Source organism: Pecten maximus, chromosome 9 (assembly GCF_902652985.1).
Source record: "Pecten maximus chromosome 9, xPecMax1.1, whole genome shotgun sequence".
In the NCBI taxonomy this organism is placed as follows: domain Eukaryota; kingdom Metazoa; phylum Mollusca; class Bivalvia; order Pectinida; family Pectinidae; genus Pecten; species Pecten maximus.
The window spans coordinates 20,177,618-20,202,507 of NC_047023.1; the positions used below are offsets into that span (position 1 = coordinate 20,177,618).

At 34.8% G+C, this 24,890-nt stretch overlaps 1 protein-coding gene and 1 long non-coding RNA gene across 3 annotated transcripts; one reads left to right on the forward strand and one right to left on the reverse strand.

Moving 5' to 3' along the window:
• Positions 1-386: 386 nt before the first annotated feature.
• LOC117335111 lies at positions 387-10,701 on the reverse strand. Of its 2 annotated transcripts, none has more exons than XR_004534292.1 (3): positions 10,644-10,701; positions 1,327-1,404; positions 387-554 (listed from the first exon to the last, which is right to left on the reverse strand). It is a non-coding gene; the product is annotated as an uncharacterized LOC117335111 (long non-coding RNA). The 2 variants fall into 2 exon arrangements; XR_004534293.1 differs by lacking the exon at positions 10,644-10,701 and adding an exon at positions 7,246-7,310 and having other exon boundaries at positions 1,327-1,418.
• An 899-nt stretch (positions 10,702-11,600) lies between these two features.
• Positions 11,601-23,442, forward strand: LOC117333917 (collagen alpha-4(VI) chain-like). Its single transcript, XM_033893333.1, has 10 exons — positions 11,601-11,754; positions 12,040-12,097; positions 12,247-12,804; positions 13,028-13,391; positions 15,446-15,512; positions 20,419-20,511; positions 20,794-20,851; positions 21,012-21,569; positions 21,794-22,362; positions 22,615-23,442. The coding sequence occupies exons 1-9, from the start codon at positions 11,725-11,727 to the stop codon at positions 22,159-22,161; spliced, it is 2,154 nt and encodes a 717-aa protein (XP_033749224.1). The 5' UTR covers positions 11,601-11,724; the 3' UTR covers positions 22,162-22,362; positions 22,615-23,442.
• Positions 23,443-24,890: the final 1,448 nt, after the last annotated feature.

Genomic DNA, 24,890 nt, shown 5'->3' on the forward strand with positions numbered 1-24,890 from the left:
TTTCACTACTTCATTTCATTTCAACCCGTGAAAGAGTGAGGGAAGTATATGCCTGCTATATATCTCATTATGACGTAATTAAGATACTAATTTTGGATCCCATACAGGGTCAGAATGATTTCCCTAACGTCTCGACATTAGAAAAATCCAAACGTAAAGTAAACTGCAATTCATGTCAATCACAGGAGGCAAATTAAAGAAAACTCTGAAACAGGAATGGTCTCCTTTTTTTACTTGTGATACACAGGCAATATTTCTTCACGTGCATTTCACGTGAATTTCACGTGAATTTTTTCATGTGAATTTCACGTGAAATTCACGTGAAAAAAATTCACGTGAAATTCATGTGAATTTCACTATTTTGCCCTTTTCACGTGAAATTCACGTGAAATTCACGTGAAGGAATATTGCTTGTGTAGGACAATTTTGATCAACATCCAAGGCAACAGTCAGGGTCTTTATGTTCCATTTTTACTTGTTTGTTTTCCTCTATCTGCTTGTGCTTGAACATTCATCCTAATATCACCCTGACCACGGAAAATCCTGATCTGTGACTGGAATTATTCAAAGGTTTAAATGCAGTGTGGCAAATGCATTTTAACAGTACTGAGACGTCTTTTATAAAAATGTAACTGACAGAAAACGAATTGCTACATGTTAATTGCATACGTTGTTTCTAATTTGAAAGTGGCACGTATCTGCAACGCATTTCTACGATAAATAGAGCATATTTAGTAACTAAAGTGTATATATACTAAAAACAGAGTGTATAGGGTAACAACCATGTATTTCTACTAGGTAAACAGAGTATAACTAGTAATTACAATGTATTTCTACTAGGTAAACAGAATATATCTAGTAACTACAATATATTTTCCTTGGTAAACAATTACAATGTATTTTTCCAGCTAAACTGATTATGTCCAGTAGCTAAAATGTATTTCTTCTAGCTAAACAGAGTATTTCTACTAGCTGAACAGAGTATTATGGAATAATTAGACGAATAGACGTAACAGCCGGAAAATTATTGGCATCGCTTCACGGCCATGAACAATGCATCCCGACACATCAAATTTGATCTTTACCCAATTGTAAACGATAGTTTCTTTAGTAAGGTTATATATTGTCTATTAACTAGATTGTATTGTACCATAAACAGAGTATATCCAGTAACTACAAAGTATTCTAATGTAAACAGAGTTTACCATGTTTAGATTAGGAGCCGCGGTGGCCGAGTGGTTAAGGTATCCCGACATTTTAATCACTAGCCCTCCACCTATGGGCTGCGAGTGCGAAACCCCAGTGAGGCAGTTGCTTGATACTTACTGTAGGCAGGTGATTTTTCTCCGCGTACTCTGGCTTTCCTCCCTTTCCAAAACCTGGCAAGTCTTTAAATCACCAAGGCTTTTAATAGGACGCTGAACAAAATAAACCAAAAAATAAACCAAACCATGTTTAGATTAGATAATTATAACCTGGTGGAGTCACATGACTCTATCTTCTAGGTATACTCAATAAAACCCGATAGTGTCACGTGGCCATCTATTAGTTATATACAACAAACAAAGTATATAAAACCTGGTAGTGTCACGTGGCCATCTATTAGTTATATACAACAAACAGAGTATATAAAACCTGGTAGTGTCACGTGGTCATCTTTTAGTTATATACAACAAACAGAGTAAATAAAACCAGGTAGTGTCACGTGGCCATCTATTTGTTATATACAACAAACAGAGTATATAAAACCTGGTAGTGTCACATGGCTATGTATTAGTTATATACAACAAACAGAGTATATAAAACCTGGTAGTGTCACGTGGTCATCTATTAGTTATATACAACAAACAGAGTATATAAAACCTGGTAGTGTCAAGTGGCCATCTATTAGTTATATACAACAAACAGAGTATATAAAACCTGGTAGTGTCACGTGGCCATCTATTAGTGATATACAACAGAGTATATAAAACCTAACAGTGTCACGTGTCTATCTATCAGTTATAAACAACAAACAGAGTATATAAAACCTAATAGTGTCACGTGTCTATCTATTAGTTATATACAACAAACAGAGTATATAAAACCTAACAGTGTCACGTGTCTATCTATTAGTTATATACAACATATAGAGTATATAAAACCTGGTAGTGTCACGTGTCTATCTATTACTTATAACAACATATAGAGTATATAAAACCTGGTGGTGTCACGTGTCTATCTATTAGTTATAACAACATATAGAGTATATAAAACCTGGTGGTGTCACATGTCTATCTATTAGTTATAACAACATATAGAGTATATAAAACCTGGTGGTGTCACGTGTCTATCTATTAGTTATAACAACATATAGAGTATATAAAACCTGGTGGTGTCACGTGTCTATCTATTAATTATAACAACATATATAGTATATAAAACCTGGTAGTGTCACGTGTCTATCTATTAGTTATAACAACATATAGAGTATATAAAACCTGGTGTTGTCACGTGTCTATCTATTAATTATAACAACATATAGAGTATATAAAACCTGGTGGTGTCACGTGTCTATCTATTAGTTATAACAACATATAGAGTATATAAAACCTGGTAGTGTCACGTGTCTATCTATTAGTTATAACAACATATATAGTATATAAAACCTGGTGGTGTCACGTGTCTATCTATTAGTTATAACAACATATAGAGTATATAAAACCTAGTGGTACCACGCGTCTATCTATTTGTTATAACAACATATATAGTATATAAAACCTGGTAGTGTCACGTGTCTATCTATTAGTTATAACAACATATAGAGTATATAAAACCTGGTGTTGTCACGTGTCTATCTATTAATTATAACAACATATAGAGTATATAAAACCTGGTGGTGTCACGTGTCTATCTATTAGTTATAACAACAAATAGAGTATATAAAACCTGGTGGTGTCACGTGTCTATCTATTAGTTATAACAACATATAGAGTATATAAAACCTGGTGGTGTCACGTGTCTATCTATTAGTTATAACAACATATAGAGTATATAAAACCTGGTGGTGTCACACGTCTATCTATTTGTTATAACAACATATAGAGTATATAAAATCTGGTGGTGTCACGTGTCTATCTATCAGTTATTCACGACATATAGAGTAAATATAACTTGGTAGTGTCACGTGACTCAATCTACTATTTATACACAGAGTACAGAGTAAATATAGCCCGGTATTGACACGTGAACGTTCAGTAGATGAAAATACTAATTTTACGAACTATTGGTCGACAAAACTAGTGATCTGTCAATGATACCTCAGGTCCCTATATCCCTAATTGATATACTTGGTGTTAAAACTCAATAGAAATTAAATTTAAAGGTAAAAACAATATATACACGGTGGATGTATATATTCACAGCCACACATTATCAAATAAAGTAATTCTGTCAGTTTCTTAAAAATAATAGGTTTCTTGATAATTGAGCGAATTAAGGAAACACATCATTAGTTTGCTTCCCGGAATCTGGAATTCAACGATGCATAAAGATACCATATGATCTGGGATTTCCGGAAATACATGTGCAGAAGGTGGAATCCACTGCATGACACATGCACGATATACTAAACATCTCCGTGTGTCTATCAAATCATATTACGATTGAGAAGAGTGTGCATCGCTTCGGCACATACAAACTGCACATGGTACTGCAAGGCCGAGTGGGCACTCACAGCAGAAGGTGTTCAGGCAGCTTTGTTTTAAAACTGTGTAGCCTTCTGGTAAAAGTATCAGTTATTTATAATTAAAATTCCATGAAAACAATACTCTTATAGAAATGTGGTTTGTGTCTATTAGCGTGAAATTGAGAGTTTCGAGCTGTTTTGATAAGTTTTACTTTAAAGACATTTTAAGTAGAACCCTTGCTATGTTTCAGTATAATGAGATAAAATGTTATCAGTTTTCGAGACAGTATTACCATGTTTCAATCAGTCTGATTAGCGTGGATGAAAAGACTTTAATGCAGGGAAACCCAGAGTAACTGGTAAAAACCCCACGTGGTCGGACCGATATAATTTCAGTCTAACTAAGCAGGCTGTTTAATGTCAGTTTTGACACATCCAATGTCGACTACACATGGGTGAATATATATCACATTTTTAATTAAAAATAAGTTACCTCTCGACTTAATCAATATCAAACCAAAATTAATTCCTTTCATCGACAGTGTTATATAACATGTTAAAATATAAAGTAAGTCTGTTGAAAACACATGTAGATATGCTCAGAATACACAAACACCAAAATGTGTTGTGTACAAGTATCAATGCACACTGGTAATTGTTTACTAACAATTTGACGGACTTTTCACTCATATGACACTCACTAAGCTTTATATTTTCAAAAGTTCTAGCTTGTTGATTTGTTCACCATATGGTTGGATAGTGTTACCAATAAAGGACAATACAGTACAGTACTAGATTTAAGCTTTGGTTGTTCTTTTGATATCAAAGTACTGAAAGTGTTGATAGATTCTCAAAAAATTCCAATCTAAAAACTCTCAAAAAAACACAAACAAAAAAACTGTGACCTTGTAAAATGCCCAAGGTCATTTACTTGAAAAATCTTCTATATAAAATATCAAGACTCGACACTTTGTAGAATTTAAGAGGATATTTTGTTTAAAAATCTGTTACTCAAAAATAGCACTCTGATTCCTGGAAAATTCATAGTTTATTTTTACAAATTAAAAAAAAAAAAAAAAAAAAATTGTCGATATTTCTGACGATAGCAATTGATCACGGTATGATACTGACACAATATTTTTGTCTTGGATCCCTTGTCCTTTAATTTATTTCAGATATTTCATAACCTTTGACCTTGAATGTGGTCAAGGTCATTCATTTTGATAAACTTGATAGCCAATTACCTAGGCATCCTACATTTCGAATATCACAACACTATACCTTGATGTATTAAAAAAGAAGCCTTGTTTAAAGTATGTTAACCAAAATACGGTTCGGAACTTTGAACCTTTACCGAATCCCTTTTACGATATTAAGACGTCATACACATTTGGTATAAGAATAGACCAAAAACAATAAGTCTTTTCACTAAATGATGAAAAGTTCTCATGACCACTTGAAATATTTTGCAATGAGGAGTGTTATCTGAGCTAAGGATTTAAGCGGAGTGATAACAGTTTTACAGTGGATGTCCTGTTGACGTGAACGTCCAAAATACTTCCTTGTATTAATTTTTCTGTAGTACCTACAGGGATTTCCTCTTTAGTGTTTTATCTTTAAATGTAAAGGATGATTCGTGTTTACTATAAACTTCAGCATATATTCAGGGAATATTTAATATGGCTTGTATTCATCGCTAAATCCTTACACTCCTATCCGACTAAACAACAACTGGGTGGTCTGACCTAGACAAATATGATAAATTTGGGACAGTTCTGCAACAGGGTTAATCATGGATGATCTATCATAAGTTTATGAAGGTGAATTTATGATATTCCCAGTTTATAGTAATGAAAGAAGATGGTGACAAGAATTTCTGGCGTCAAGGTTACACACGTAACGCATTACATAGGCGAGTTGGGCAAGCGATATACCTCTTTATGACATATTTATATCTGTAAAAGGATTTTATGGCAGAGAAACTCTAATTTATTGATATTTGGCAATATAAATACATCTTGACTTCCGGATGGTTAAGCAATCTGCATACACATTTAAACGTCTAAATACCGTAAGGTATTTTTATATGTCCCGAACATAAGTATCTAATTAACCGAACGAGTTTCCCCGCTTGTGGCACGTTAAAGTCTATACAAAAATACAACACAATGGTTAGCTCGTCAGCAACTTTGAAAGTTTTATGATTTCTCATTGTGGTAAATATATATTCTTTAGCGTGTGCTCAGCGGGAGATGCAGCCAACCCCGCACGCACGACAGATCAAGCTATGTAGGTAGAGATGTTTTTTATCGTAGAAAATGATTAGATACCATGTGATTGGTTAGCTTAAAACAACAATTTAAGTCCCTCTTTTGTCACAATTGTCGGAAGAACGCAAATCACACAACGATTTATGTGTCTCGTGCTGACCTAACAAACTCACTTCTCCAACATCGCAAAGCATATGCCAAGACACTCAATGTTCAAGATGTCTGTTTGAAACAAGGATCTGATTCGTTTACGGAGTATATAATCAAAAATGTCCTTCTACATGGATCGGTGATGTAAGACTATACAGAAAATCCTAAGGGCGATTATTACTGAAGAGAATATCTTAAATTAAGGTTTACTGAAACAGTTATCAAAATATCTTATCAGCGGTAATCTCGTAAGGTTTATCAACTTATATATGCTTATCAATACATCTTCATTACTCATAGTAGTCATCCATCATATCAATCAACCACGAGAACATGTGATCCGCGGAGGAGGGATACTAACGTTTCTGACGCATCAAAGGGACACGGATATATTATCGGGCCCTTTATATAAGTAATTAAGACACGCATGTTATATGTTTATAGACGATGGAAGGGAAACAGCAGCATAGTAGACACACTAAAGTCTAAAAAACCGTATGAAAACAAGACAAAACCATCATATATGTTTTAGTTGTACAGCTAGTAATGAGAAAGTATATAAAAGTAATACTGTATAGAACATATACTCATATATTTTTATTTGAGGAAACTAGATTGTTAGGGGTTGACCCCGGGGATTCTCGACTCTGAGAGCCTCCTCTGAGTTCCGACTGGAAACAATAAAACTGGTTTTGTTTTAGGTATTAAATTTCAGTTACAGCTTGTTTTGATTAATGCATTTCTGTTCATTATAGAGATTTGGGAAACATAAAACCTGATAACACACACAAAGCAAAATACAGCTTTTAATTGGGCACTAGAAGAAAACCAGTAACGATAATGGTAGGTGATTCCCCTTACAACAGAACAAAACTCTAACAATACAAACATCATTCCAGTAACATTAATCACAGAAGACAAATACCTACTTGAGGCATGCTGCGTTGATGGAATAGAAACTGATGAACTGATCTCTGTACCATCTTAATGAAACCACGTTCATGCCCAAATAATTTACCTCAGTATTTTTGTGTCAGGCTCCTTTAGCGTTGACTTGACATATTTCGTTAATCTGCCAAAACAATCGGAACCACATGCGGTGACTATTGACTGACATGTTGGTAGTTCATCACACCAGATTTTGTTTTTATAGCATACCTGAGTCAAACATCTGGACACACTTTAAACAGCACACATGCATCAGCAGCGTACTTTAACTTACTGAAAATGAAAATAAACCACAGTCCTGAGTCATAAATCATAATCAAATTCAATAAACATTTTGACCCTTAACATTTATATTTTATATATCAAAAGTGTGTACAGATATTACAGTGTTTTTTTTCCAAAGGAGACTGAAGACTCACCCCAGCTGATATATTGCATTAAACAAGTCATGTCCAAGAAGGTACGGACATTTTGTTTGTGAATTAATAAAGAAATATCATACATATTAATCAACCTCTACAAAAAGACGTTAAAACAATAGAAACTATGGTAGAAGTTTATGTTTGCTAGGTTTATATCCTGTCCACAGCCAGGGTTAAGCTTGAAGCGGGTTTCCTCGTAGTAGTTGGTGATTACCTAACTGAACAGCATACGGAGGATCCGTCACACGCCATCTAGAGCAAATCATATAAAGTGTCTCACCCTATGACACAGCCACGACAGCACAGACCTGTCAATTCTCAGATTTCCGAGAAACACAAACCGAGGCGGGTATAGAGGGTCGAACCACGCACCTCGGACCTGCATCTTAGGTGACATGGCCGGAGCTGTACCTGAGCTTTTAATGACATTCATATCGCCTAATCATCGTGCGTATAACGCGTTATACATTAAAAAATATCAATAACCTATCTATACAATTGATAGAAAATAATTTCAAGATGTCATAATCATCATAATAATAAAAATTTGTAAATCAATTTTTACTTCTGAGTAACGTAAAAACAAAAATGACATTTATGTAATTAAACAGAAGTTGTTGATGCGCCCACACCTTATTGGGGGAGGTCGTTTGGTTTATTTCACTATAAAACCCAGTGTATATATTTACATCTCCGCTCTGTGACATGTATGGACTTTGACAGTGTTGAAACATTGCACGCCTATTCATGGTAGCTTCCATGTTTATCTAAACATATTTTCCCATTTAAAAGCCGTTTTCAATTACATTCCCGCCAGATTTGCAGACATATGTTCAACCTCGAATCGGTAAAACCAAGATGAAAAACAAAATTTGGTACTGATGTCACTGGTCTGTGAGGAAGGGCTGGAATGGGGTGTAGACACCAAGGTCTATAAAAAGCATGCCGCACACGCCGCGCCGTTGGCGTGATTCATTCAAGAAATAGTGTTACTATGGTAAACATGATAGTAAACAGAATGGGCTTAAAATTCAGCAACATCGGTCAAAGGATATGCTTGGGCGTGGATGTGTAAAACATTCCCGAATCACCAGATCACTGATTGAATCACCGACGATTCTGTCATACATCACATTTACACCCGTCAATAAATATTTATGTAATACATTTCTATCTATATATACAAAACCTTGCAACTGATATCTACATTATGTAACTATTTATAAAATCTTTAATATCTACATTCTGACTCATGTTACGATGTAGCTTATGAAAAAAATGATTTCAATACACAAGAGATCTAAGATCAATAGAATTGTCTAATTGATCTTATTAAGGTTCATAACAATTATCCGAAAATAAATAGGCGTACATATGTTTGATTTCTAAAAAAATCATGTTTTTGATTGGGTTGTTCCATTTGAATATTAATAATTCACTCCAAAACATACATTTTAACAAGAAATACCGCATCTGTATTTCTTAGTAAAATTAGTACAATTTCTACAGAGTTCAATAAAATGCCATAAAATGATAATTACCATTTTAAAAAGATAAAATGTAAAATATTATAAAATATCAAAGTGACGTCATTTGTTATTTATACAATATAGTTATAATCTGACACGGTTGATATGTCACTGAGTGGATGTGTATCAATTGACTGTTATCATAATCAGCCACAGCTGTGGATAATGGCAGGTAGCCACATGATTCTAATAATAGATGGAAACATAACACATCATATGCAGTTTTTGTTAAATTATCATTTTGGCAACATACGTTTCTGGGGCAATTCTTTCAATGCACGTGTCCTACATGTATATGTAAAGAATGTTTGTCTGTTCATAGAACCCGGAAGAAACCTACAGGAAAACAAATACACACACAAATCTTAACACAAAAAGGTGAATATGTACTCATTAAAAGCCCAATAAAAAATATACACACGCTCGGATCTTAACACAAAAAAGTGAATATGTACTCGTAAAAACCAAAGGGAAACATATACACTCACGAACCTGAATAAAAAACTGTATGTACTCATAAAAAAAAACAAAGAAAAAAAATTCACACATGGATCTTAACACAAACTCATACACACATGGACCTTAATAAAAAAAAAGTTGATATATACTCATAAAAAAACAAAGAAAAAAAATTCACACACGGATCTTAACGCAAACTCATACACACACGGACCTTAATATAAAAGCAATTATATACTCATAAAAACAAAGGGAAACACATACACACACTAACCTTATTAAAAAAGTGAATATGTACTCATAAAAAACAAAGGAAAACAAATTTTCACACTTGGATCTTAACACAAACACATACATACACGGACCTTAACACAAAACGTAAATATGTACTCATGAAAGACCAATGGACAAAATCAGAGTCGTCTAGATAGGAACAGAGAAAGTTAGTATATACAATAAAAAAGGATATAAGATACACGAACAAATAAACATTCCGGATCAACAAGATAGAGACAAAGGAATGACAATTCAGAAACAAGTGACAAAAGAAGAACAATGACAATTGATAATATGTACCAATAAAACCAGAAATGAAACAACATAGAAAACAGACGAAAAAGGAAGGAATGTGTTTCTACTGGTGAATTTGTTAAGGTTGACACACACAACATCAATTTCAGCTTTGTATTGCAAACATAATATTTGTTAAGGGCAAATATATTTTTTTAAATGTTATATCAAGTATAATTTTACATGTATATGTATACCTAAAACAGAATGTAGTCAACAATGTAAAATATCATGTACGAGTGTGCCGACTGAATTCATACTCTGTTTGACTCCGTGATAATTATACATGGATGACTATCATCACACTTAAAAACATTTTAGTATAATGTATCTATTCATCATTATGAATTATGTGAATTATTAAAATTAAAGCCATTTTACCAAAAGAAATTATTTCATTATGTACAAAAAATATGTACATTTTTACGACATTGTATCATGATTTCAGCGAGAAAATAACATGAGACACGGAAATAAGCAATACATGCCGAAATCAAAACTGGGTTTGTAATTATTAAAACTGTATTGACGTTTGATATAAGTTACCAATATCTGATTTGCGTCATTATCTTACCGTAATACCCAACATTGAACATTTAAAACTCACGTGTTTTTCTTAATTCCTTACCTAATTACTCTTGTTGAAACTTTGTCGGCTTTCGTAAGAGAACTATTTCGTGTGTCTGTTTATATTAGTATGAGAATTTCTTTTCATGCCATTTACACAGCCCTCCATTATAACAAAAGTATACTGACATGTTTGTTTGCTTGGTTATATAATTACCTAATCAAGACTAGAAGACACGATTTGGCTCGTTAAGAAGTTACAGTAAGTGACAGTACTGACGACTAATTACACAACAACTCACTGATAATTGTTTCAATATGGACTCGGATTCTTGCGGTCGAAGCATACAGTTCAAGCATGTATGTTATTCGGTATAGATTTACTGCGTCTAAATATAACAACAATGATTCCTTTCATATTATGGACATTTCCCACAAAACAGCATTGTTTTAGTCTTTATAAAGATACATTATACATATTTTAATTTCCCGTGGACAGTTCAATGTTCATTGCTGTATAAATGTGTGCCGGCGAGACAGGACAGACATCTACCACATGAAAGAAAACAGTGTTGTAAATATGGGTCACCGCTTCACGAGCATTTTACAACTCAAGTGCTGCCGTTTCCGTTCTAGACCCTATAACGCAATCTACACAGTTCTTTATTTTTGTCTCCAACACAATTGTGACGTAAATTGCTTACTCTATATGCAAATCAACAGTTCACGCGGAGATGCTGACCCGAACACGATCCTAATAAGGACTGCAGTGTACCACGCAAACACATCATGGCATGAGCATTCACGCGTTTTGTAAACAAAGAGGCGTGTTTGACCTTTGACATCCCCTTATTTGGCGTCTAATTTCCGGAATGCAGAAACAATCTTTTGATCGCAATTTTTGAATGCCTGTTGTATTTATAGATATGAAATAGTGTTCATCTATTCATATCCCATCCCATATTACTCACTGGAAGCTAATTATTTGTCCATCAGGTATATAAGTATCACTGAATCCAATCTTCCTCACATCAGCGATCGTCTCAGCCACCAGCTCATCTGCTCTATTACATCGCACTAGACATTTGACACGCTGCTAGAGCCTACTATATCATTGTCACCATACGCAAAGGATAGCGAAAATGTTTATTCCATTTTTTATTTTATCATTGGTAAGTAAAAAGATTTTAGATAAATACTTTTTTGGGATATAACGGCATTATTTATGATATCATCTAATGATATTGAAAAACATGAAGCAATGATAGGAATGTAAACTAATGTCCTATATTGATTTTAAATAATTTCTCGATATACAAGTCCTTAATAATGTGCTCAATATAAATTCTTAAATATCTGGGTAAATATTATATATATTTTTACCTAGAATAAGTGTATTTTTATCACCTGATTGTTTTGAATAACATATATTATTCATAGTTTCGTTATATTTTCAGATATCTGTTGCTGTTGCTGCTCCACTGGCTACAGAAGAACCAGTCGACGTTTTAAAATGTAAGTTTGATCTATAATTATATTGAGTGTAGCTTAAATTATATAGAAATTTGTCTTATTGTCATTTACACGAAAATATTCTTACTTTAAAGATAGATACCGTTATATGATGTTTACAAATTAACTTATCTATTTCATTTGTATTTCAGTTTGCCATGGGAAGCCTGCCGATATTTTCTTTCTACTAGATAGCTCCTCAAGCATATGGATCGTACACTACCGGAAACAACTCAAGTTCATACAGGACCTTGTCGCAACCTTCCCTATCTCCCAGACCGACACAAGAATTGGTGTTGGTATATTCTCCCACCTTTACCAGACGCAAATATCATTCGGAGATTTTGATAACGTGGATGACCTTCAAAACAGGATAAAAAGAATACCTCATATGTTGGGAAGCACTTACACAGGACGAGCATTAGGAAAGGTCCGGAATGAGTTTGTCAGGAAGGCCAGGCCAGGTGTGGCACACGTTGCTGTGATCCTCACCGACGGGGTGTCAAGAAACGTGATCTCGACCTTTAACCAAGCTCGACTCCTAAAGGACCAAGGGGTTTACGTGTTCGCAATAGGGATTGGCAAAGGACCAAATATGAAAGAGCTTCAAGCCATTGGAAGCGAACCTAGTGATGAGTTCGTCTTCAAAGTTGCAAGTTTCAACATACTGGAATCTATCAAGGACAAACTTGCCATGAAAGTCTGTAGAGGTGAGGAAATCTTCTTTAAAATAATTCTATGACATTTATATCAAATGGTAACTATGATCGTATTCATGTGATTAAAAACTAAAATATTCAATATTGTGAAGTCTTCCGTCAAACATCGAATTTAAAACATCACCGGGATTTCAATTTTCGTTTACATTTTTTGGGGGAATAACTGAGTGTGTGTTTTTAATACAAACAATATTTTTGATATTTTTTGTTGTAGTTCCCAAATATCAAGCCTATTGTAGCGCAGAAGTAGAGACTGATGTGATGTTCGCCTATGATTTTGCATCCATGGGAACAAAGAATGTGCGACATGCACATAACTTCATTAGTGACGTTGTGGGGAAATTTGGAAACATGGCCGAAGGGATGGTAAGAGCAGGGATGCTTTCTGGATTTTGTGAAAACAGTCGAATTGACCTCAACCAGTACAATAATAAAAGGAGATGTCCAGCGCTGTCCGTAACACCGAGGTTAGAGGTCTGGACAACATCGTTGAAGAACTCCATCGCAACAGTTACAACATATCCAGGGGAGGACGGGGAAACGCAAGAAAAATGGCCGTTCTTTTTGTGGATGACTCTGTAGAAAAATTCGATCAACTTATTGTTCAGTCGGAAATAGCGAAGACCGCAGGGATCAAAGTGTATGTTGTGGGCGTTGGGAACGTTGATGAGGAAATCCTGAGTACCATCTGCTCAAGTCCTCCAGAAAACCACCTGATGCGAGTATCCTCATATAATGACCTAGATTCTATTGCAGAGCAATACTCCGAAATGTTCTGTGAAGGTGAGCACTTTATATAATGTCGATTGTCTTACGCTTGCTCACAAGCAGCCTGTAGTTTGATATAGGACTGCTTGTTTAAATTTTCTTCTTAGGAAGAAAAGGAATAATATGTCAGTTCTGTGCACGCTTCAAAATTAAATATATATAATATATTATATAAATAATGTATATGATCAGAAAAATGCACTTTAACTTCCTACAAATGTTGATCAGAGACTTTTATTATACAAACTTGTTGTATGTTGATATCAAAAAGTAAGGTTTTTATTTTTGTATTTCAGAAATGTCCGTTTTACCCGACTATGAATAACCTGATCACACAAGAAAAGGGAATAAATGAACTTATCACGCAAAGTTCCACCACTTGAACATCAACAATGGGCGGAATAGCATATCAGTACTGGACTTTATTGACTATCGGCATAGGGTTAAAAAGGATATTAGAACTAGACGGTACTGGCTATCGGCATAGATATAAATAAGGATAGAAGAACTGCACGCTAGTGGTCATCGGCATCAGACAGAATAGGATATATCAGTACTGGGACTGTAAAGGCTATCGGCAAAGGATTGAAAAGGATATAAGTACTGGACAGTACTGGCTATCGGTATAGGACTGAGTATGATATATCTGAATGAGATATAGGAACTTGACGGTACTGGTCATTGGCAGTGGCGGGAATAGGATAGCAGAACATCATTTAATGTGCAAACTGAACATCGGAACTTGGCGAAATAGGACATTGTCACTTGACAATACCTGAACATCTTTAATGGACAGTAATGTATTGGAGTTTTAAACTTTGTGGTCATTGTTGTATGATTGAAGATATTTGGTTTATAACTCGGTACCAGTGTTTTATCAAGACAACGAAACGACGAATACTTATTTATCTCGATGTGAAAGGAAATTAACTTGAATTCAATAGCTATGAATACAGAGTCTCAATAGCGAAGAGAAACTTGATTAATTAGTATCATTGCTACATCATATCAGTCGTTGTAAGTCATTATAATTAATGCCTATACACAAAGGAAGACAGGAAGTCGCGTTGAAATGTTATTCATTAAGGCAGGTATTATGAAGTACAACGCCTTGCTAATTCATCATTATTGAAGCATGAAATGTTAAAACATTCTATTTATTACCACATTGTATCAACAATGCAACACATATTTTACTATTTAAGTATGTACAAATTTATACGGACTTGTTAAACTATACATTTGTTATATTATTGTTTTTTATATATTAAATAAAATATTGACCAAACTGTGTGTTATTTTGATATAAGGCGATGACGGATTCCCTTAGAGTGAGCGCAAGAATAAATGAAGCGTGTCCAGACTACTGTACTATATTGTGCTGCACTACACTGTATTGCACTGTCTCCACACTGCAATGTACTGCACTGAACTGCATTGTACTATATTGTATTGCAATTCGCTGTACTGTACTGCACTACACTGTACTGTGCTTTACTGTAGGGTATTGTACTGTAATGTAATACTGCATTGCACTGCATGGTACTATAAGTATATCGAAATAAGGAAAATCAATTTAGCATGCAAATTAACGTTCAGCATATCATACTTTGACATGAACAAGTGTGTAGATTTATACTGACGCAGGGCCTTTAGAGACATCAGCAGAAATGCATTTCTTTTGTCTTTGTCACAGTAGGATCTGCTAATATAGCATATACCCGCTGGAACAAACTGTACCCTCTCTTAGTTGACTTTGTTTTGTTTCCATATGGACGGATTACAGACACTTTTTCACAGACTTTATTTCAAAACTTTGCAAACCAAATTATATCAACTGATTGTAATCGCTGTTCTTTACCAGGATTGGGGCCCGCGAGGGTCATATCGTAGGAGGAAAGCGGCGGAGTACCCGGGAAAATATTTGTCTGGTGACCTCCTGTACCTTTTCACATTCGATCAGATTTCTAACCTCGGTCGCCTAGGGAATGCTGAGTGTGTCACCACTGAGACAGACAATCACCCTCAACTGAACTGAAGGCACTGGATTCATGGAAGACATTTTTGTAACAAAAAAACTGGTCAGGTTGTTAAATTTCACCATTAGACATATTTATGGTGTGTTATCCTAAACAACAATTTATTTATTTATAATCTAGATTGACAACATTCCACTAAGCTCCATGGTAAGTGTGATGATATTGTCAGTTTCAATTTCTGGAGAGTAACATATCTGCTTCCCCAGAATTGGAAACTTTCAGCAGATTTTATATATGTTCATTATACATGTATAACGATCTTCGTTGACATGTCACAGAAAAAAGTTTCAACACTTGGTTTTTAATGATGCACAAGGGAAATATTGATGTCGACATCGTAATTTCTTTGGCGGGAAGTATTACATTATCTTCTGTGAAACGGAGTTCGAACTGTTCAGTGCCAGTTAAGATGCCTTTTTTTTTACTCAATGTAATAGCTGCGCTTAATGTAACAATTATCGCATTAAGCAATACGACTATATATCTATTGCAATATAAAACATAAGCTAAATAAGCTAAGCAATCCCAATACATAATGTAATAATTATTACATGCTTGATGTAATAATAATTACATTAGTTCTATTACAATAAGTGTTCCAGCATGACTGGTGTTCTCTACTCGGTATTTCGTGACAATAGCAAGTGTCTTGTAAGGAAGAGAAGACGGTCACTTACCTTGGACACTTGGTCGTTTTATCGTAGAATTTTTATGACTTCCGGTTCCATTTTAATAGTTCTATTTTGGAAACTAAACAATCATTTGCTACCGTATTTCTTTTTAACGATACTCTTAAATAGCAACATTATCACAAATCTTCGTACAAAACAAAAACAAACAAGCCAAGAGTAGATCACAGTTTGTTTCCAAAGTTATATCAGTAGTCTATTGGAAGGCCATGGTATTAAACTCAACAAAGATATTGACAAGAAATTCTCAAGATTTTATCCTCGGTGTGTTTGCCCTGAGCCTATGTCGTATTGGGAAACGAAATATGTTTCACTATAAATCACAACCACGTTATTGAAGGAAGCTCGTCATCACAAAGCTCGTAGAAAAAGAAACATAATAATTCCCGAAAATGATTTGTTCATTTAAAATCAAATGATAAAAACCCAATGTGACATTTTATGCAGGAGTACAATGAGTACAGTTATATATGCAAACTTTCTAAACAATTGAGAAAAATCCCAGCTCACGTTAACGACGCTATAGGTGCATTGCTCATGTGTTGATATGTCAAGGGGAGTAACCTCCCTTTGTTTTCAAAGTATTCGTTTGTTGAGAGTCTCTTCTAAACGATGGCCGACAACAGCCTGGCAAAATGAAATGAAAAAACTGTAACACTTTTTTCAATGGTACAGTTTTTCATATCTTTTTGTACCATAGAAAAGTGTACCATGGTACAAAAGGATGTGAAAATTCAAATCATTTTGTACTATATGCGTAACAGAAAGATTATAAAATTCTTAGGAAAAAAATCACAGCTTACATTCATGTTTATGTACCAATAGCCGGTATCAGCTGGCAAAATGATGTGAAAGGTTTAATACCGCGTAACACATTTTTCATTTCGTTTTGTTCCATCTATGCTACAAAAAGAATTGAAAAAAGTGTACCATGAAATAAAACGTTAAAGTTTTTTTTTCATATCACTCTTAACCATCTGTGGTACAAAAATATGTGAAAAAACTGTACCATAAAAAAGTGTTACAGTTTTTTCATTTCATTTTGCCAGGCTCTTGTCGGCCATCGTACTTCTACATATAGTGCAGCACATTATCAGCTAAGAAATACGTAACGTACTTTTGTACATGTAGGTTCCCTGGTACAACATAAACTACAGATAGAAAACCTTATAAGTACAAAATATACCAATTGATATACCAATAAAATTACAAGTATAAATACTCGCATGATAACACAAGAATTGATATACCAAAAAAGTATTAATATATTGAGGAAAACACATTTACAGAATGTATAAATTAATATACGAATGACAACGATAGTACCAATATAGTAATGCAAACACAAGTATTAATATACCAATGAAAACACAGAAAATGAAGAATATACAACACACATCTACAGGACTAACATGTATATATTTACATTTACACTGCAGCCCGACTATATAACATTACCAAGCTCACTTGAAGGTTACGAGTCCATAACTTCCGAATCTTAATTATGACTCATTATTATAGTGACGTCATAATTGTCACGTCGATGATAACGAAGATGGCTGTTGAAAAGGTTGTTCGGTCTTTGAAGATAATAATTTGTTCATTCACCGCCGGAGCAAAATTACTGGATATAATCTTTAAAAATCCTTGTCAAATGTAAATATAAGCATTGAAATAATTTCATTTTAAAGTTATGGGCAGACGGATGCCAACTGGACAAAGACAAATTCAACATGAAGCGCTAGCGCGCTTCATTAAATTTGCCTTTGTCCAGTTGGCATTCATCGGCCCATAACTTCCAACTGAAAGCAGTTCAATGCTTAAATAGATACACTGGTATGCCGTGTGATTGTATTTAGGAATAAGTTGATGGTGGATTTTCTCGACTGATTTTGATAAATCCTATTCCCTGGTATAATATAAACTGATTGATATTTGCTGACTAGTGGTTCCGTTATCACCACGACGAATCTCATTTTGATGAAGACCACGGGAAAATTCTATGGTTGACATCATTTGGAAATAATCTATTTCCTTGTGTGGTATGAGTTCAGATATCGTTGATGCCTGTGGATATGCCTCGAGGGTCCGTTTTTACCTCCCTAATCAAATTTGATGTAGATAGGTATGGCGGGTGTCGTCGTGACCTAGATTTGTATGGCGGGTGTTGTCATGACCTAGATTTGTAAGGCGGATGTCGTCGTGACCTAGATTTTTAAGGCGGGTGGCGTCGTGACCTAGATTTGTATGGCGGGTGTCGTCGTGACCTAGATTTGTAAGGCGGGTGTCGTAATGACCTAGATTTGTATGGCGGGTGTCGTCGTGACTTAGATTTGTATGCGGGTGTCGTCGTGAACTAGATTTGTATGGCGGGTGTCGTCGTGACCTAGATTTGTAAGGCAGGTGTCGTCGTGACCTAGATATGTATGGCGGGTGTCGTTGATGAAACAGAAGACGCTTACTCTACCGGGGGATCTGGTCTTACATGAGTCTACATACAAATATGTATCATGTTTTAGTTATGCCCTCGTTTAGTCGATTTTGAGATAAAATATGGTTTCGTTATCATGTCGGTATCATTTGTTGTTTTCGAGGAAGTGGCATTACCAGGATTTGACCAAGCCTTACATTGAGGGACAACGTCAATGAAGCAGCAGACGCCTTCCTTTCCATTTCATATTGATATCCTGGTTCCAAATGGCATTATTATACATATAAGTTTTGATGATATTTCACCCATGTTGTCAGAATCATGGTTTTGTTTAACTGACCGAATTTTTATCATGTTTTGTGTCTGTAATCTATTGTCAATTTTATTTCTGTATTCATGATGATATGAATGTATTGTATTTTGCGATACATCTCTCAGGATACAAGTAGCACAACGTAGATACTAGCACATAGGAATTAGATTTCTACTTAATTTGTAACACGTCACTACAAGTTCCATTTCTGATATAGTTATACCAGCATGTTTGTAAAGAATTTTTTGATATACCCTGAGGATTACATTGATAAAAAATACTGCTAGCATTTGAGGATATGTTGTATTTTGTTATTCATCAACATGGTTGATGGAGTTATTTCCCTTGATGTGTGTCTTCATTGCAATATAACAACCGCCGTTTAGTAGTACTTTCTTGATAATGTCCACTTTAATGATTCTTAAACACAACGTCCAGAAACCTACTGACAAATAGTTCTCGTATTTGTGATAACTGGACATTCTATTGATGATGTGATTAAATTAATGTAACTTCAATAGTTTGTGCATTCGTTTGTTTGAGGTTGATACATGATACGTGAAAAATGATAGGTCAAAAATATTTTAAATTATGCTACTTCATTTTCATTTGTCATTTGAACCAACATAAACTTTCAAAAACTACAGAAGTATTTTTACTAGATTTTCTACGTCTAAATAAAACATGAATGATTCCATTCATATACTAGATAAATTCCACAAAGCAACATTGTTTTAGTCTTTATAAAGGTGCATCATACATATTTTAATTTCCCGCTGACAATTCAATGCCCTTTGATGTGTGAGAGAAGGCCGGCGAGACATGTTTGACATCTACCACATGAAAGAAAACAGTGTTGCAAATATGGGTCAGCGCTTCACGAACATTTCACAACTCAAGTGCTACCCTTTCCGTTCTAGACCGTATAACGCAATCTACATACTTCTTTATTTCTGTCACCAAGACAATTGTGACGTAAATTGCTTACTCTATATGCAAATCAATAGTTCACGCGAAGATGCTGACCCGAACATGATCCTAAAAAGGACTGCAGTGTACCACGCAAATACGACATGGCATGCGTATCCACGCGTTTTGTAAACAAAGAGGCGTGGTTGACCTTTGACATCCCCTTATTTGGCGTCTAACTTCCGGAATGCAGAAACAATCTTTTGATCGCAATTTTTGAATGCCTGTAGTATTTATAGATATGAAGTATTGTTCATCTATTCATATCCCATCCCATATTACTCATTGGAAGCTAGTTATTTGTCCATCAGGTATATAAGTATCCCTGATTCCAATCTTCCTCACATCAGCGATCGTCTCAGCCACCAGCACATCTGCTCAATTATATCGCACTAGACATTTTCCACGCTGCTATTAGACATACTATACCATTGTCACCATACGCAAAGGATAGCGAAAATGTTTATTCCATTTTTTATTTTATCATTGGTAAGTAAAAAGATTTTAGAAAAACATGATTTTTTTGGATATAACGGCATTATTTATGATATCATCTAATGATATTGAAAAACATGAAGAACTGATAGGAATGTAAACTAATGTCAATTTTAAATCATTTCTCGATATATAAGTGCTAAACAATGTGCTCAATATCAATTCGTAAATATCTGGGTAAATATTAAATATATTTTGACATAGAATAAGTGTATTTTTAACACCTGATTGTTTTGAATAACATATATTATTCATAGTTTCTTTATATTTTTTCAGATATCTGTTGCTGTTGCTGCTCCAATGGCTACAGAAGAACCAGTCGACGTTTTAAAATGTAAGTTTGATCTATAATTATATTGGATGCATCTTAATTATTTCAGAAATTAGTTTTATTGTCATTTACACGAAAATAGTCTTACTTTAAATAAACAACTAACAAAAACACCGTTATACGATGTTTACAAATTAACTTATCTATTTCATTTGGATTTCAGTTTGCCATGGGAAGCCTGCCGATATTTTCTTTCTACTAGATAGCTCCTCAAGCATATGGATCGTACACTACCGGAAACAACTCAAGTTCATACAGGACCTCGTCGCCACATTCCCTATCTCCCAGACCGACACAAGAATTGGTGTTGGTATATTCTCCCACCTTTACCAGACGCAAATATCATTCGGAGATTTTGATAACGTGGATGACCTTCAAAACAGGATAAAAAGAATACCTCATATGTTGGGAAGCACTTACACAGGACGAGCATTAGGAAAGGTCCGGAATGAGTTTGTCAGGAAGGCCAGGCCAGGTGTGGCACACGTTGCTGTGATCCTCACCGACGGGGTGTCAAGAAACGTGATCTCGACCTTTAACCAAGCTCGACTCCTAAAGGACCAAGGGGTTTACGTGTTCGCAATAGGGATTGGCAAAGGACCAAATATGAAAGAGCTTCAAGCCATTGGAAGCAAACCTAGTGATGAGTTCGTCTTCAAAGTTGCAAGTTTCAACATACTGGAATCTATCAAGGACAAACTTGCCATGAAAGTCTGTAGAGGTGAGGAAATCTTCTTTAAAATAATTCTATGACATTTATATCAAATGGTAACTATGATCGTATCCATGTGATTAAAAAATAAAATATTCAATATTGTGAAGTCTTCCGTCAAAAATCGAATTTAAAACATCACCGGGATTTCAATTTTTGTTTACTTTTTTTTGGGGAATAACAGAGTGTGTGTTTTTAATACAAACAATATTTTTTGATATTTTTTGTTGTAGTTCCCAAATATCAAGCCTATTGTAGCGCAGAAGTAGAGACTGATGTGATGTTCGCCTATGATTTTGCATCCATGGGAACAAAGAATGTGCGACACGCACATAACTTCATTAGTGACGTTGTGGGGAAATTTGGAAACATGGCTGAAGGAATGGTAAGAGCAGGGATGCTTTCTGGATTTTGTGAAAACAGTCGAATTGACCTCAACCAGTACAATAATAAAGCGGAAATGTCCAGCGCTGTCCGTAACACCGAGGTTAGAGGTCTGGACAACATCGTTGAAGAACTCCATCGCAACAGTTACAACATATCCAGGGGAGGACGGGAAACGCAAGAAAAATGGCCGTTCTTTTTGTGGATGACTCTGTAGAAAAATTCGATCAACTTATTGTTCAGTCGGAAATAGCGAAGACCGCAGGAATCAAAGTGTATGTTGTGGGCGTTGGGAACGTTGATGAGGAAATCCTGAGTACCATCTGCTCAAGTCCTCCAGAAAACCACCTGATGCGAGTATCTTCATACAATGACCTGGATTCTATTGCAGAGCAATACTCCGAAATGTTCTGTGAAGGTGAGAACTTTATATAATGTCGAACGTCTTACGCTTGCTCACAAGCAGAATATATTTTGACATAAAAATGCTTGTTTAAATTTTCTTTTTATGAAGAATAATATGTCCGTTCTGTGCACGCTTCAAAATTAAATATATATCAGATGTTATATAAATAATTTATATAATCAGCAAAATGCACTTAAACTTCCCAAAAAAGTTTATCAGAGGTTTTTATTAACATCAAAAAATAAAGTTATGTTTATTTTTCAGAAATGTCCGTTTTACCCGACTATGAATAACCTGATCACACAAGAAAAGGGAATAAATGAACTTATCCAGCAAAGTTCCACCACTTGGACATCAAAAATGGGCGGAATGGGATATAAGTACTTAACTTTACTGACTATCGGCATAAGACTGAAAAGGATATCAGAACTAGACTGTAATGACAATCGGTATAGGACTGAATAAGAATTGGACGTAGCTGGTCATCGGCATTTGCGGGAATAGGATAGCAGAGCTGGGCATCCTCTATAATGTGCCAATTGAACATCGGAACTTTGCAAAATAGTACATTGTCACTTGAAAATACCAAACATCTTTGATGGACAGTAATGTATTGGAGTTTTAAACTTTGTGGTCATTGTTGTATGATTGAAGATATTTGGTTTATGACTTGGTACCGATGTTTTATCAAGACAACGAAACGATGGATAATTATTTATCTAGATGTAAAAGGAAACTCGCGTTAATTGAATAGATATGAATACAGGTTCTCTACAGCGAGAGAAACTTGATTAATTATTATCATTGCTTTATCATATCAGTCATTATAAGTCATTATGATTAATATCTATAAAAAAGGCAAGAGGTCGCGTTGAAATATTATTCATTAATGCAAGTATTTTGAATTACAACGCCTTGATTATTTATCATTATTGAGGCATGCAATGCTGAAACATTCTTTTAAATACCACATTGTACCAACAAAGCAACACATATTTTACTATTTAAGTATGTACATTTTCATACGGACTTGTTAAACTTTACATTTGTTAAGTTTTTGTTTTTGATATATTAAATAAAATATTGACCAAACTGTGTGTTATTCTGATGTAATAAGATGGCGGGTTCTCTAAGAGTGAGCACAAGAATGAATGAAGCGTGTCCAGACTACTGTATTGTATTGTACTGTATTATGCTATACAACTGTACTACGCTACACTGTATTGCACTGCGCTGTACTGTACTGTACTGCACTGCATTGCACTGCAATGAACTGCAAAACATCATACTGCACTGTACTGTGATTTACTGTACTGTAATATAATAATACACTGACTGTCAGCGGTAGCATATGCGAATATAGCATATAACCGCTGGACAAACGGTACCCTCTCTGTGTTTACTTGGTTGTGTTTCCTTATGGACGGATTACAGAACTTTGTAACAGATCTTATTTCAAAACCGCTGCAAAACAAACTAAATCAACTTATGGTAATCACCGTTGTTGGCTAGGATTGAGGACCGCGATTGTGATATGGTAGGAGGATCGTAGAGTACTCAGAGAAATATTTGCCGGGCAGGTGACCGCTTGTACCTTTTCCCATTCGATCGGGAAATCTAACCTCGGTCGCCTAGGGAATGCTGAGTGTGTCACCACTGAGACAGCCAATCACCCTCAACTGAACTGAAGGCACTGGATTCATGGAAGACATTTTTGTAACAAAAACCTCGTGAAGTTGTTAACTCTCCTCATAAGACATATTTATGCCGTGTTGTCCTTAATAACAATTCATTTATTGATAACCTAAATCGAGAATATAACACTAAGTGTGATGATATTATCAGTTTCAATTTCTGGATATTAACATATCTCATTCCCCAAAATCAGAATATCACAGCGGATTTTATACATATTATTATTATAACGATATTAGTATTGGTGGACACTCTGTTTTCTATAAATACTGGTTTAGGAAGGGTGTTCAAGTAGTTAATGATGTGTTAAAAGATTCGAATACTCTTTCTTTTCATACATTCAACGAATTTACTCAGAAATACAATATACAAACAAACTTTCTTAAATATCAGGGTGTTATTAATTCTATCCGTAAAAACTTCCATTTACAGGAGATCATGGATAAAGACCTGATATTACCATATATTCCACATAATATATATTTATTTCTCAAATCACAACAGGACAATAAAATTATATATAAAAGTCTTTCAAAAAATACAGGAAAAAAAAGTGGAATGAAGTGTTTGATTTTACAGATTCAACATGGGCAAATATCTTTTCCATACCTTTTAAAGTAACAAATAACTCAAAACTTCAGTGGTTTCAATTGAGAATCTTGCACAATATTTTAACTCTAAATTCAGTTCTTTTTAAAGCAAACATTGTTACAAGTCCGTTGTGTACTTTTTGTAAATTGCACCCTGAAACAATAATTCATATTTTTTGGGAATGTGAAAAAGTTCAGTTCTTTTTGCAAAGTTTTGAATCACTTCTCGATGCACTAGTTATCCCGTTCACTTAC

Excerpts from the sequence above, each read along its gene's own strand:
- LOC117333917 (XM_033893333.1), top strand. The coding sequence starts at position 11,725 with ATGTTTATTCCATTTTTTATTTTATCATTG. Across the intron at positions 11,755-12,039 it reads CATTTTTTATTTTATCATTG|ATATCTGTTGCTGTTGCTGC; the intron begins GTAAGTAAAAAG and ends TTATATTTTCAG. Across the intron at positions 12,805-13,027 it reads TGCCATGAAAGTCTGTAGAG|TTCCCAAATATCAAGCCTAT; the intron begins GTGAGGAAATCT and ends TTTTTGTTGTAG.